The sequence below is a fragment of the Arabidopsis thaliana genome, chromosome 3, assembly GCF_000001735.4.
Source record: "Arabidopsis thaliana chromosome 3, partial sequence".
Lineage (NCBI taxonomy): Eukaryota > Viridiplantae > Streptophyta > Magnoliopsida > Brassicales > Brassicaceae > Arabidopsis > Arabidopsis thaliana.
In genome coordinates this window covers 5,320,130-5,334,721 of record NC_003074.8, presented here as the reverse complement: position 1 = coordinate 5,334,721, position 14,592 = coordinate 5,320,130, and the positions used below count along the sequence as shown (strand labels likewise).

Below are 14,592 nucleotides of genomic sequence, written 5' to 3'. Positions count from 1 at the left end.
TTGATCATCTGATCTCTCTTCCTCTCAGCAAGATAAAAGCAAAAGCAAACTTTCCTTTTTTCAGGTTTTTGCCGTTAACTCAAAATTGCCTCATCTTTCTCTAATCTCTCTATATTAGAACCCTAAACCCACAGCAAATAATCAAACCCATCTTCTTCCAACAAAATCATGGCTTTCTATGTAAACGATAACGTAGACAACGTGATCGATGTCAAGCGGATCTACAACGACTACGACGGAGAACTACGAAAGAGCCAAAAATTGTTTTTCGATTTCAAAGTGCATTACACTCGTGCCGAAGAAGAAGATGATGACGTTGAAGAAGAAGAAGATTTTCCCGATTTTGACAATCTTCAAACTCTAACCCTTGAGCAAACACACGAGTTTGATCGAGATTGGTTGTTTGGTGGAGACGGTGATCATTCACTAGCCATCGTCTATCACATTCTAGATTCGCTCCAAGTCCCTCCTTATTCTGCTATTGTTAACACTCTTGCTGATGAGATTAAGGATTTGAAGAAAGATGGTGCGAAAGACGTGGAGAGGGTACAAGTAAAGATAGGTGTTACTGTCTCGAGGTTTCCCGGTGAAGATGATCACGTAGATGTGCAAGTGCAACTTGCGGTTGCTCCAGCGAACGATGAGGCGGTGGAGATGCACTTGGAGACGCTTGTTGTTGAGAATGAAGGCTATTGTGTGATATGCATGGATAATATCCGAGTTGGGTCAGATGTGGAAGCGGGTCGAATGCCGTGTTCGCATGTGTTTCATCGTACTTGTGGAGAGGAATGGCTTAGGAACAGTGGGATTTGTCCGGTGTGTCGTGCCCTGTTTCCGGCTTAAAACTTTAAAACCCCTTTTGTATTAGTTTTGTGCTATATGAACCCTAGTTTCATGCTTTATCTCTAGATTGTCACTTTCACTTTTCTAATGAAGTATGTTTTACCTAGTTCATTGCTATTTTTGTTTAAACTTTGATGTGAAACACACTAAATAAAAAGAAAAGGATCAGATATAAGATTCATAAGTCCAAAGGTACATAACAACAACAAAACAAGATCACAAAGCTACATTCTCTCACCACGTCATTGTACGAATATAAAAACCAAAGGGGTAAAGAAGTGCATCATCATAACAACCATTTGACTTCTTAATTCTAAAGGTAGACACTCAAGTTTTATTCAAAGCTACAACAGCAGCAAAGCAGAGAGGGAGAGAGAGATCATTACTTGACATGCTTAGTGAGATTAGGTTGTAAGGATTGGAGGCAGGTAGTCTGATTTGGTGCCGAGGATACGGGCCTTTGTGTCCGGGAAGAATTCAAATCCTGGAAGCTCAGTGATGTCGCCTTCGCTGGCTACACCGATCGGGTAGCGGAGCAAGTGACCAGGAAGGTCATGTTCGAGTGACTCACTTGAGTAAAAGTCCCAATACTTGTCAGAAATGCGGTTAACTTTCTCAATGCATTCCAAGCTTGATGGATCGAGGAAGGTTTCATCGAGCATTCCCAGGTGTTCGTACCAGAGTGACATACGAAACCCATGGATCTGGCCACGAGCTGGTTGTCTATGGGACAAGTGATGTGGTTGATAACCTCCCATTGCTATCTCAGAGTCTCTTGCACCGTCCATTGACCTCTGGTTGATGTTAGCAGACCCAATGATAATGTATTCATCGTCAACTGCAAAATGGATTTCATCAAATGAATCAGGCACAACATTTATGTATACTTCTCAAGTTTTTTTCCGTTGAAATGTGAACTTACCGATCATCATTTTGGTGTGGACGTAAATCATGAAACGGCGTGCTTCTTGCGCCCTCATGTAATCAGTGTCGGGGTCTGGTTTCTCAGCAGGCTCATACTCTCCATCTTTCTTGACCTCACGGTTTCCAAGACAGAAGAATGTCAGATAGTTTCTTGGATCTTCCTCAAGACCCTGGGCCCTGAGAGCCTGAATCACATCCTTGTACATCATCTCCATGGTCCTCCTCTGCCAGTCTAATATAGCTTGCACTGATCCACTCTCTGGGAGACCTTCTGGCCACATTGGAACCACAACATAGACCCTGAACTTCTCTCCTTTCTCAATCTTGCTAACTATCTTCAGCGACAACTCTTTTGGGATTAAGTGCAGGGCATTGATGTCCTCAGGAGTAATACCATCGGCTGCCCAAGCAAAAGAACTCCCAAGGAAGTACTGGTTTTCAACGTAGATGAAATCCTTAGCACGTCTGATTGCATGAATGTAAGCATCTTGGATACTCCTATCAATGATGTTATCTTTCCCACTTACAAGCCCGGCTTCCGCAGCAGCTTCAGGCGACTCGGGAAACCCAGCAGCAGCTCCTCCATCAATGGACCTAAACAATTGGACATTCCACACATCGTGGTCCTCTTGGAACATAACAGGAGAAGGGGTGATAATAATATCACTAAGATCTCTCAACTTAACCAGAATGTCTTTACCACCCTGCTTGCTCCATCTCTGCTCGAAGTTGTACATGACATCCCAAGCAATTGGACCTTCAAGACGGGAGTGAATGTCATGCCAAGGCTCCCTTGGACCACCTTTAGTGATAGCAGCACCAGTGAAGTTAGGTTGATGGAAGTCATCATGGTGGACTGTGTCCAATGTCCTGAACAAGGAGTGGAACGGAGTGTCGTATCTTCCATCACAAAGATCAATACCGCCAACAAAACTCACAATTCTCCTCATTTCTGATCCTCCTCTGCTTGGCATCTCGCTGTCCACAACAACGATTTTCTGATGATGCGTGAACATAGTAGAGATCTGCAAACTTTGGACTATGCTACCACCGTCATCCGGGTTACGAGGGCACAGAATACAATGGACATCACTTCCCCTGAAGAAATTCTCGGTCTCTTCATCATGAGTAGCCATGAGCCCATCTTTCTTCAGCACATCAACAGAAGTTCTGTCATCCCAAACAAGCAAAAGAACCCTGACACCTTCACTAGCCTTCTTCTTGAGTAGCTCACCAATGGTCACATCACCTCCAGGCTTAGGCCTCCTCGAGTCCCTCACTAAAGCAATCTCAGCGTAAACAGACCAACCAGTAATGTAGATCAAGTGTTTTGCATTGCTAATAGCATCAAAAATATCCTCCCAACATCTTTGAGGCTCATAGTTCTTCCCTCCAGCGAGAGGAATTCTAGGGACAAAGTTGTCTGGAATATGAGCATCTTGGTACAGAGAAACTTTGCAGCCTTGTCTCTGCGAGAAGAATGTGTATGGCACTCCAGGGAACTTGGCACTTTTGATACCCATGTTCCAGTTACGATCCTCCTCAACATGGAAATATTGAAGCTTGACATGAATCTTTGATCCTCCCTGAATAGGGTTTCTGTCATTATCCAAGATCTCAACCCACTGATCCACTTCCTCGCCGTTAATGACTTGATCAACAGGAATGTAAGCTCTTCCGATAAGGGTAGCTCCAATGGGATTATCATCTTTAACAGTGAAGATGATATCAGAAGCCAAGTGAGCACAGTAAATATGAAACGACTCATACCACTTTGGGTTCTTAGGTTCATTTTTGATCTTCCTGGTTCTCCCAACTCTAGCTTTTTGCAGATCAATCGTCGCATACAACTGTGTTTCTCCTTTACCAACACCAATCGTCTCTTCTACATTTGCCAGAATCTGAAAGTTTCATCAGAAAAATAAAGATCAAACTGTGTATTAGTCCACAGACTAATTTGAACTACAAAATAAGACGTCAGGATTGGCGCAAAAATGATGCAATAACAATGGATCTTATTATACCTTGCCAAGGAAGCCTTGCCTAACACCACCACCATGGAGGGCATCAACTTCATAGATGGTAGCATGTAAAGTCCCGTGCAACAGATGCTGCGCCATTTTTTCACCTTTAGCAATAAGAATTGACCAGAACACAATATTAGTTTCTGAAAAAACTAAAAAAAAAGAAAAGCGAGATCTACGAATCTCAAAGATCTGGTATCAAAATTTTAGAGCAGCTAAATTTTCGCAGTATTGTCCTAAAAACAAGGAACACTAGTTGAATAGTGAAACTAAAGTCACTGATCTAACTCAAAACTAAAGATCGTATCAGTGTAACACTAGAGGACAATAGCAAATGAACCCGATCGTTGATTATCCAAAAAGAAAAAAAAAAAAGTCAGCGAGTTCCACTTATCTCACAAAACAAAGAACCACCTAAATGATCAAACGAGTTTTAATCGCAAAACAAGTAAAGAGAAACATAAAGATAAAATGAATGAGATTCATAGAGATGAAGTAGAGAAATACTAACTTCGAATTATTCCCAGAAACTGAGATCTGATCGGAGAAACTCAATCGTTCGGTGGTCAGAAGAAGAATTCGGGATCTGGTCCGTGATGGAAGCTCTTTAAGAGCTACTTTGTGGAGCTGCTGTAATTTAATTGGAGCGTGTGGGGCCACTTTTTCATTATTTTCTACAGATCTTTGATGATTTAATAGTGACCCAACGTACGAATTGTTATTAGTTTCAGCCCTACACGTTTTTAGTTTCACAATTAGGCCCTAAATAGTTACTCTCAAGAGATTCCTTTCAATTTATAACTTATAATATATAGTTAATGTTACTAGATAACGATATAATTGTGGTTGGATTATGTTATCTCACATCCTAATAGTAATATTTTACGTTACATCTAAAATTATATAATAGAGTGAAAAAGATAAAATGGAAAGTTTAGTGACTAATTGAAAATCTTGAAAAGTTTTAAGAAGGCCGACATAAAAAAAGGAAATAAATATTCAAAGTTGTAATAAAATCCCTGACTTGAGGATAGGGGAGACAAAAAAAAAAAAGAGATATCCAAATCGTGCGCCCGACGTTCTGCATCCAAACGTTACGACATCGTTTCCCAAGCTGAATCCTCACCGTCCATCACAAGAAAACTATATGGTGTACTTTTCTCAAGTAGTACGTGTTCGCATAATGACATGAATTCACTAGCAATAATTTAATTGCTTCATCATTGGATCTCACACATCTTCGCTATAAGATTGGGTAGTTTTTTTTTTCGTTTTTTTTGGGTAAAGAAGAATGTGATAGTTGTATAAAATATTACTCCTCATAAACGGAACGTGGCCACATGGGGATTATACAATGTATTTGCATTCTCTGGTATCTAATAAGTTCTAATGTACTAACCATCAGCAAAACCGTCAATCATAAAAATGCGGTGAAGAACAGATCAGAGGTGTCTCATATATGGGGATCAAAGGGAAAATTAAGACAGTATTGGCAACTCGGCGTAATGCTAAATTGTAACACAATGGTAGGATACAAGGGAGCTTATTTTGGAGCTTATTCCCCTATCTATGTTTATTATTTAGCAATGCTCACGGCAAGGTTTCTGATACGCAGCCACCGCTCACCGGTGACTTGTCTGAAAAATCTGGACTTAAAATAACCCAATTCCTTTGTTTTGCTTCTATATTAGCTTATTTTAGAAAATAGGACTTTTGAATTTTAGTTGACCCAAGGAAAAAATGAAGAAGGGACGTAGAAACTAGAAATTTAGGTGCTATTGATATTTGAATATGGGCCATAATTGGGCCTGGTGATTTAACATTCTGTACACGTATTTAGGCCTGTATCTTGGAATGATTTTTTTTTTTTGTGGTAGGGTAAAACTTGGAATGAAATTTAGGTGCACCTATTGATATTGTCCGACTGTCTGAACTGAATTTGATAAGTAGTACGTGAATCTTTAACTGTTTAGTAGGAAAAAAAAGAAAAAAAATCAAAAGAATATTACTATAATTAAACTACAATAAGTACATAATTAGTTTTTTTTTTTTTCTTATAAGCAAAAAGAAAAAAGCTAAAATAGAAAACCCAAAAGCGAAGCCGAAGAAAAGAAACTAAAAGCGAATCATGAAAGTCAAAAATAGACAGAAAAGATAAGAACATCTCCATCAGTAGTCTCTAGTATGGTTTTTCACTAACTAAAAAATATAAAATAATAATAAAGTAGGAGAGAGAGAAAAGTAAATAATAGGTTACATTTTAATAGGTTAAATTATTATTTTCAGAATAATTATTTAAGTAAATAATAATATTATATGATAATAATTAAAAAACAATATTTTAAGATAATCCACCTAATTTTACCGTTGAAGATGGCCTAAGAAGCAAACACAAGTTTCTTCGGATAGATTATATAAATGTTTTTTGGCTCAACATCTTCTTCAAACTAAAAGTTTGAAAGGAATTACTAATTAGTTATACGATCCGGTTTATCAATCACAACAGATAACCGTCGTCATATAAAACCAAGGAACTAGAATCGGGAAAGCGTAATGATATGAGCTACTTTATTCGCTGCCCGTTCACAAGTTCTAGGTCTGCAAACCAATAAACTTTGTCATTCACTGCTCTCTAGGTCTGAAAACCAATAAACTTTGTCACTCGCTTACATAATTTACAAGTTTCTAGGACTGAAAACCAATAAACTTTTGTCAAAAGAAGACAAATTTAGCATGATATCTTTTTGCTAGGATTGAACATGTCACACTCGAGTATCATGTAATCAAATCCGTGGACCACTTCTCTCAAGTAGGATTCAAAAATGATATCTCAAATAACACCTTTTTAATATGCATTCAAAATATCAATTCAGATTATTTTGTAGATTTAAGTTTTTGTTGAGTGGACGGAGACTATCATATAAATCGCGGCATATACACTATGTGTTTAATGTACAGCTGATTATAACCTCTCTTTTTTTACCTATGTTATATAATTGCAGATATTTGACATTTCCTTGAAAATCAAACGAAGTTAAGGGAAATGGAACCAAAAAACATCTTTAAAAAATGGAACCAAAAAACATGAAGACACATTTATTTAATATTGTAACAGATAATACAATGCTACGTACTTTTAGGAGAACCTTTTTTTATTTTTAATTAATACAGTGCCCACTCTGACGCCTCATGGGCACTGGTAATAAATATGAGATTTGATAGTTACTACATCATTATTTTGTTAAGAAATTGTATATTCGTGTATCCATTTTCTTCACATTGTCTTCCCCTGTCCCACAAATATCCGCTGAACATGGTAAAGTCCTTTAGCATCTTCTTTTCTATGTACATATGTATCTTATGTAAGTAGTATAATATAGTAGCTAGTGTAGTAAAGCCTTCGCTTCAACAACATTTTTTCTTTAGTCGTAAACATATTCATTCATGATTTTAACGCTTTTTCTTCAAAATATATGAAGAAGAAGACTTGGTTCTTGAATTTCTCACTGTTCTTTCTTCAAATCTTCACATCTTCGAATGCATTGGATGTTACTCAATTCGGAGCGGTTGGAGATGGAGTTACAGACGATTCACAGGTAAAAACTAAGTTCTGTAGTTGTCATTTGTCCATTATAATCCGAAAAAGTTCCTAAAATATCAAAGTTTTTTCCTGGAATTAAAAAAACAAAAGGCGTTCTTGAAAGCTTGGGAAGCTGTGTGTAGCGGAACAGGAGATGGGCAGTTTGTCGTTCCGGCAGGGATGACATTTATGTTACAGCCCCTGAAGTTTCAAGGGTCTTGCAAATCCACCCCTGTTTTTGTTCAGGTACTCTGTTTTTCCCCTGTTTTTTTTTTCCTTGGATATTAATGACGAATATTTTGAAGTAAGTAATTACTAGTTTGTAATTTAATTGAAGATGTTAGGCAAGCTGGTTGCACCGAGTAAAGGAAATTGGAAAGGGGACAAAGATCAATGGATTCTTTTTACAGACATTGAAGGACTTGTGATTGAAGGTGACGGTGAAATTAACGGCCAGGGTTCGAGCTGGTGGGAACACAAAGGCTCTAGACCTACCGTGAGTATCACGTTAGCTGTTTGTTTTCCCAAAACATTGATTCGTTTTGTATGCAGTTTTAGCTAAATTAAAAACAAGATAATTATGATTTATGAGATTAGGCATTGAAGTTCAGGAGCTGCAACAACCTTAGATTGAGTGGGTTAACGCATTTAGATAGTCCAATGGCTCACATTCACATAAGCGAGTGCAACTATGTGACCATCTCAAGCCTACGAATAAATGCACCTGAATCAAGTCCTAACACCGATGGAATCGACGTAGGGGCTTCATCCAACGTTGTCATCCAGGATTGCATCATCGCAACCGGTATGAATAAACTCGATTTTTGGAGACTCTTGGCAAATTTACAAATACAGTTAGTATTGGCTCAATTTATATACATTATTGAAAAACAAAAGCAAGTTTTGGAACGGGTTTGATGTATGAATGCAATCTTTACATGTCAAAATAGACGGTCCACCAAATGTCCTATCCAAATAATGTCATTTGGAATTTACTGATTATCATCATTGACAGGTGATGATTGCATTGCGATTAATTCGGGGACGTCTAACATCCACATTTCCGGTATAGATTGCGGACCAGGCCATGGGATAAGGTTAACCAAATTAAAAATGTACTACAAAATGTTATCTATGTTTTACATATATATAGATAAACCATGTATATTGTAAAATGTATAGCATAGGAAGCTTGGGAAAAGATGGAGAGACAGCTACAGTGGAGAATGTATGTGTCCAAAACTGTAACTTTAGAGGAACTATGAATGGAGCTCGGATCAAAACTTGGCAGGTACTTTTGAATTTTCTTATTAAACTCTCATGTTTCAGTCACCTTACATGTGTTTCTTTTTCTTGTTCTTTTAAATAAGTTCTGGTTATATATACATAGGGCGGATCGGGTTACGCGAGAATGATTACTTTCAATGGAATTACTCTAGACAATGTTGAAAATCCAATCATAATCGATCAGTTCTATAACGGTGGCGATTCCGATAATGCCAAAGATCGTAAGGTACGTATCTCAAATTTACTTTGATCATAAGACTGTTTTTAATAACAAAATTTAAGTTTTTTTGTTCGGTTTTGTAGTCGTCGGCAGTGGAAGTGAGCAAAGTGGTGTTTAGTAATTTCATTGGGACGTCAAAGTCAGAGTACGGTGTTGACTTCCGATGCAGCGAGAGAGTTCCATGCACAGAGATTTTCTTGAGAGACATGAAAATAGAAACGGCATCATCAGGATCAGGACAAGTCGCACAAGGACAGTGTTTAAACGTGAGAGGTGCGTCTACAATTGCTGTACCAGGTCTAGAATGTTTAGAACTTTCCACAGATATGTTTTCATCGGCGCAATTGCTGGAACAAACTTGCATGTCGGCACAATCAGTGCAACCAAGAACAACAACACAACCGATGCAAGATCCAATATGGGTTTTTCAAAGCAGAGGGAAACAACTTAGAGTTTACAATATTGCCATATTAGTTTCATTTATCTCTTTGGTTACATATATTTTAGCTAGATAGGTTACATATATTATGCGAGTAAAATTTGTAATCTAATTGTTTTTATAAGTGTCACCACATCCACATGGATTCAAACTCCGCTATGTTACAAACAGGAGAACTATTTTCTGAATGGTTTAATTAACCAATTATCAAAGAAAAAAAATGAAACCCTTGTTTTTATTCTCAACAGCCTATTTTTTTCAATGAGATTATTTTTTCATTTACTTGATTTTCTTACCATTTATAACAAAACCCCAAAATTTCACATATATCAAAATCAAATCTATTGCTATTTATAGCCATAAATGGTGGTATTTCCGTAATAAAGATATAGTCAAAGGTTTAAATTCAAACATATTCATTAATATTTAAACCGGTTTAACTAACAGTAGTAAACCGACATTTCGATATTTAAACCGATTTGCAGAAACGCTCGTGAATCAAATCAAATCTGTGTTTCATTCTCTTCTCCACTGAAACGCGTTTGAAGGAGAAGGGTCAAAGGGATCTGATCCTATCACTTTCGCTGGGAAAAACACGAAATCGAAGGAAGAATCAATCATGGGTTTCATCGGAGAAACTGTAGATTCCATCAAATCTATCAAGATCCGTCAAGTTCTCACTCAGGCTATCACTCTCGGTTCGTTTCGATATCAATTGATTTTACTCTCATTTGCGTTTTAGATTTCGAGAAATTGGTATCTAAATCTCACCAAATGTCACATCTTGAGAAGCTTAATATGTATATAATGGGTTTGGTTTTGTTTTTGGGTTTAGGTATGATCGTTACATCTGCATTGATAATTTGGAAGGCATTGATATGTGTCACTGGCAGTGAATCACCAGTGGTTGTTGTTCTCTCTGAAAGTATGGAACCTGGCTTTCAGAGAGTAAGTCACATTATGTTTTACTCATTGCATTTGATTATGTGGTTGTTGGTTATTGATTTTGAGGCTAATGTGACACAGGGAGATATATTGTTCTTGCGGATGACTGATGAGCCTATTCGAGCAGGCGAGATTGTTGTGTTCAGTGTTGATGTTAGTGTATCTCTTGTCCTGTTCCATCAATTCACTATCTTTCTTCGATTCTCGTGGTTTAATTTGTCTTGATGCTTTCGTTTTTCAGGGTCGTGAAATTCCCATTGTTCATCGAGCAATCAAAGTAATGTTTCTCGTACTTTTTCTCATCTCTGGACATCAGAGGTTCAGGATACTTACACTTGATTGCTTACTCGCTTGTTTGTTGTTTTAACACATCACAGGTTCATGAGAGAGGAGATACTAAAGCAGTTGATGTTCTAACAAAAGGTGCTAAGTTTTTGTTGGTATGAATGAATAACCCTTTATAGTAACCAATTCCTGACACAACTTAACATTTTCCAGGTGACAACAATGACATTGATGACATTGGTCTCTATGCTGAAGGACAGCTTTGGCTTCACAGGCATCATATCATGGGCAGAGCTGTTGGGTAAACACTCTAATTCAACAAGCTTTTGTGCCCCTGTGATCTCCTTGAAACTGGTGCGAAATGTTCAAGAGCCGTAAATTGTTCCCTTTTGATCTCTTTTCAGATTCTTGCCTTATGTTGGATGGGTTACTATTATCATGACAGAAAAGCCTATCATCAAGGTACAATCTTCTAACACGGCCTGCAATTTATGTCATGGTTTTTGACTTGAGATATATGTACTCACCAGAAGATTTTTGTTCATCTTCTCTTCTTTTAGTATATACTCATTGGTGCATTGGGTTTGCTCGTTATAACATCGAAAGACTAAGACTACATAACAAGCTGGTCGTTGGTAAGGAGGTAGCTTCTGCAACGCTCGGGTCATCATCTTTGTAGCCATCATCTTTGAAACTGTAGAATCATATAAACCTCAACTTATAATTATAGACACTTTTATCTTTAAATCAGCTACGTTTTGTGACAATTTCTTCTTTCGCAGTGTTGTTTATGATTTTTTCGAATAGTTTTAGGGAAGTGAAATTCGTGAATGGTCTAAGCTCTGAAGGGACATACTAATTTGTTAAATTCTAAAAGAGCGGCTGAACTTTAAAAAAACGATTGAAATATGACGCTTTTAATGAAAATAAACAATAACTTGTGTTAAAAGATTACAGTTTGAATTCACAGAAGCAGTCAGGGCAATGCAGATCCTCTGCCAGTTTCAAAATCATTCTTATGAACCTCCTAAAGAGCTTACTTTCTCTTCAGTTCTATGAGCACTTACCTCTGCAAATGCTTTTCTTCTCAAGAACAGAGTTTTATACATCCATTTATACCATTCTATCAAGGCAGCTTTTGTATTTCCATGCATTCTTGTGACATCTTCATGGTTTAGCAAATGAGGCTTAGAAAACACAACTTTGTATAAACCAATGTAAAACCTCCCATCTCCATCAGACAATGTTGGTTGTTGTTAACTGGAAGTTGATCATGAGATTGCATAGTATGATACTCTAATTTTCAAGACTACATGTACACTGGTTAGTTTGTGACATTCAGACCAATGATCGTTATCTTGAGGAAAAAAGTTGAAAAACTCTACTAGCTAGAGCCATATACTAGATTATAAAACAAGATTCTCATATTTTGCATTTCCCCATTAAATTTGTATGCATCATTGTATGTCTATGACATGATAACCATAACACGAGACAATCAACGAATTATTTTGGTTTAATAAAGAGAAATCAGTATACTAATGCATATTATTGTCAAAGTAGCTGGTCAATTCATCTAAATATTAATCACACGATCGAATAAAATAGGATAAATAAATCTTGAGGTCCTCCAACGACTAACACTTGAATAAATAAAGAAAACACAACGTGCGGGTCAGTACAAGCCATGGCTAACACGATCTTCTATATACTTATATGGTTATAACTTATATGTTCATTGAGTGATTACTTCTTTGAATTAAAGAAAATTAGATTGTAACTAAGTAACTTTGTAAGGATGGGGAAAGATTTCAAGAGTATGGTGACACGATGCATCTACGTCGGAAAAGAGAACGATAACGTGAAGAAGCTGAAAACCGCTACAGAGGAGCTCAAAGATTTACGCAACATTGTGATGAAAAGGGTCAAAATGTATGAAGACCAACAGAAGCTGAAGCGGCTCGAGAAAGTCCAAGTCTGGCTTAGACAAGCCGATGTAGCGATCAAAGAAGCAGAAGAAATGTTGATAACGTTGATGTCTTCCTCTTCTTCTAATGGATCGAGCATGATGAGTTTTCACAAGCTGGACAAGAAGCTTTGCAAGAAGCTGAAAGAGGTTCAGGAGATAAAGAGCAGAGGAACATTCGATGTGGTGGTTGAGAATAGTGGCATTGGTAGTGGATCGATGATGATTTCGAATGTTGATAGAGATGATCAGACGGTTGGGTTGGAGGCGGTTTCCGGGCTAGTGTGGAGGTGTATGACGGTGGATAACACCGGGATTATTGGGTTGTACGGCGTGGAAGGTGTTGGGAAGACGACGGTGTTGACTCAGGTAAACAACAGGTTGCTTCAGCACAAGTTAAATGGGTTTGACTTTGTGATTTGGGTGTTTGTGTCCAAGAATGTGAATCTTGAAAAGATTCAGGACACGATCCGAGAGAAGATAGGGTTTCTTGATAGGTCGTGGATGAGCAAGACAGAGGAAGAGAAAGCCGGTAAGATCTTCGAGATACTTAGCAAGAGACGATTCGCTTTATTCCTCGATGACGTTTGGGAGAAAGTCGATCTAGGTAACAAATAATTACTTGTGATTCAAGAATCCTGCGTTATATATGACTTGCGACTCAAGTCTTCTTGTGTTACCCTTGGTCCTAATTCTTAGGGATTTGAATTTTGATAATAGTGAAAGCTGGTGTGCCGCCTCCGGATGGACTGAACAGGTCTAAGATCGTGTTCACAACCTGTTCGGACGAGGTTTGTCAAGAAATGGGAGCACAAACTAAGATCAAAATGGAGAAGCTGCCATGGGAGAGAGCTTGGGACTTGTTTAAGATGAATGCTGGAGAAGAGATAGTGAAGAGCCACCCGGACATAACCAAAGTTGCTCAAGAGGTTGCAGCCAAGTGTGATGGCCTCCCGCTGGCTCTGGTCACAATTGGCCGAGCCATGGCCTCTAAGAAAACACCTCAGGAATGGCGTGACGCTTTGTACATCTTGAGTACCTCTCCTCCTAATTTCTCAGGTCCAATTCTATAAACTTTTTAATATATAGATATATTATTAGTTTATTACTACACAGGCTTCATTTCATATATATTATTACTAAGGTTTTATTTAATTGTGTAACAGTTCTCAAGTTACTAGACAGGAACTAATATGTACACTCGATCGAGGTAATACTTTGGCATGTTTTAAAATTACTAGCTTTTCTGATATTCAGATTATACCTAGTCCATTAATTGTTCATCAGACAAATTTGTATATATTTTTCTTACAAACTCGTTTGTCATTTCTTTTTTTCCTTGTAGGAACCGTGTTGTGCATGGAGAGCTTAAAGATAGTTGCGTAGATTTTGATTAGGGAGATTAATCATTTAGTCTATTTGTGTATTCTATTTGAGAGTTATTGTATTATTTACGCCACGGGTTAGAGTTTGAAGAATTTGGTGAAGCTTGCGATGTTTTGATGGTTACTTATTGGTTTTGTATTTCATTTTTAACTAAAAGAAAGTTTGATTCTCGTTAAATATAGATGATGTCATCTCTTTAAATTATGCGGCGCATGGATTAATATCCTTTTTCCGTAATTATTGATCTCAAATATCTAAGGATAAAAACAAAATCTCCTGAAGGATGATTTGCTTAGCCAATTAAAGTGAGAGTTAGGCACAAATTTAGGCCATACTTCAATAATTGTATTCCTTCCTATGATTAATATTATGGTTGTCTTGTCTTCATCACGGCACATACTTTATCTGTCTTTTGTATTTTCTCGAAACTTCAAATCATCGACTCAGATTTCACTATATACTAATATATCTTATAATATGCACTAATTCGTGAAAGAAAATATTATATGAATAAATATGTAGTCAGAATATATTATCGGAATGTTTAATAGTCGAAAGTAGGATAATCTTCAGGAAAATGAGGAAAATAAAAACCTGAAAATTCTTTGCAAGTTTTTTAACAAAAAAAAATCAAGATGCAATAGTAGGAATTTTCAAAAAGAAATACACAAACATATGCGTATCTAATGATTT

At 37.3% G+C, this 14,592-nt stretch overlaps 5 protein-coding genes across 9 annotated transcripts; 4 read left to right on the top strand and 1 right to left on the bottom strand.

Moving 5' to 3' along the window:
* Nucleotides 1-168: 168 nt before the first annotated feature.
* AT3G15740 (RING/U-box superfamily protein) lies at nucleotides 169-953 on the top strand (the record flags this gene model as incomplete). The annotated part of the gene is made up of 1 exon (NM_112444.2): nucleotides 169-953. One exon carries the CDS (start codon nucleotides 169-171, stop codon nucleotides 841-843), a length of 675 nt encoding a protein of 224 aa, NP_188195.1. The 3' UTR covers nucleotides 844-953.
* Nucleotides 954-976: 23 nt separating this feature from the next.
* Nucleotides 977-4,528, bottom strand: PLDALPHA1 (phospholipase D alpha 1). The gene is made up of 4 exons (NM_112443.3): nucleotides 4,303-4,528; nucleotides 3,792-3,895; nucleotides 1,766-3,668; nucleotides 977-1,681 (listed from the first exon to the last, which is right to left on the bottom strand). The coding sequence occupies exons 2-4, from the start codon at nucleotides 3,885-3,887 to the stop codon at nucleotides 1,248-1,250; spliced, it is 2,433 nt and encodes an 810-aa protein (NP_188194.1). The 5' UTR covers nucleotides 3,888-3,895; nucleotides 4,303-4,528; the 3' UTR covers nucleotides 977-1,247.
* Nucleotides 4,529-7,049: 2,521 nt separating this feature from the next.
* Nucleotides 7,050-9,595, top strand: AT3G15720 (Pectin lyase-like superfamily protein). Of its 4 annotated transcripts, none has more exons than NM_001338184.1 (9): nucleotides 7,050-7,107; nucleotides 7,271-7,387; nucleotides 7,483-7,617; nucleotides 7,709-7,867; nucleotides 7,969-8,176; nucleotides 8,387-8,468; nucleotides 8,554-8,662; nucleotides 8,762-8,884; nucleotides 8,962-9,595. In NM_001338184.1, the coding sequence occupies exons 1-9, from the start codon at nucleotides 7,105-7,107 to the stop codon at nucleotides 9,391-9,393; spliced, it is 1,368 nt and encodes a 455-aa protein (NP_001327675.1). In that variant the 5' UTR covers nucleotides 7,050-7,104; the 3' UTR covers nucleotides 9,394-9,595. The 4 variants fall into 4 exon arrangements, with proteins under 4 accessions (NP_001327675.1, NP_566524.1, NP_001078162.1 ...); NM_001084693.1 differs by having other exon boundaries at nucleotides 7,083-7,107; nucleotides 7,978-8,176; nucleotides 8,962-9,432; NM_112442.2 differs by having other exon boundaries at nucleotides 7,050-7,387.
* A 160-nt stretch (nucleotides 9,596-9,755) lies between these two features.
* Nucleotides 9,756-11,460, top strand: AT3G15710 (Peptidase S24/S26A/S26B/S26C family protein). The gene is made up of 8 exons (NM_112441.4): nucleotides 9,756-10,015; nucleotides 10,153-10,265; nucleotides 10,344-10,415; nucleotides 10,504-10,539; nucleotides 10,640-10,685; nucleotides 10,761-10,848; nucleotides 10,952-11,009; nucleotides 11,108-11,460. Exons 1-8 carry the CDS (start codon nucleotides 9,937-9,939, stop codon nucleotides 11,156-11,158), a joined length of 543 nt encoding a protein of 180 aa, NP_566523.1. The 5' UTR covers nucleotides 9,756-9,936; the 3' UTR covers nucleotides 11,159-11,460.
* An 829-nt stretch (nucleotides 11,461-12,289) lies between these two features.
* AT3G15700 (P-loop containing nucleoside triphosphate hydrolases superfamily protein) lies at nucleotides 12,290-14,078 on the top strand. Of its 2 annotated transcripts, NM_001338183.1 has the most exons (4): nucleotides 12,290-13,120; nucleotides 13,234-13,572; nucleotides 13,680-13,723; nucleotides 13,859-14,078. In NM_001338183.1, exons 1-3 carry the CDS (start codon nucleotides 12,346-12,348, stop codon nucleotides 13,703-13,705), a joined length of 1,140 nt encoding a protein of 379 aa, NP_001319561.1. In that variant the 5' UTR covers nucleotides 12,290-12,345; the 3' UTR covers nucleotides 13,706-13,723; nucleotides 13,859-14,078. The 2 variants fall into 2 exon arrangements, with proteins under 2 accessions (NP_001319561.1, NP_188191.1); NM_112440.2 differs by lacking the exons at nucleotides 13,680-13,723; nucleotides 13,859-14,078 and having other exon boundaries at nucleotides 13,234-13,664.
* Nucleotides 14,079-14,592: the final 514 nt, after the last annotated feature.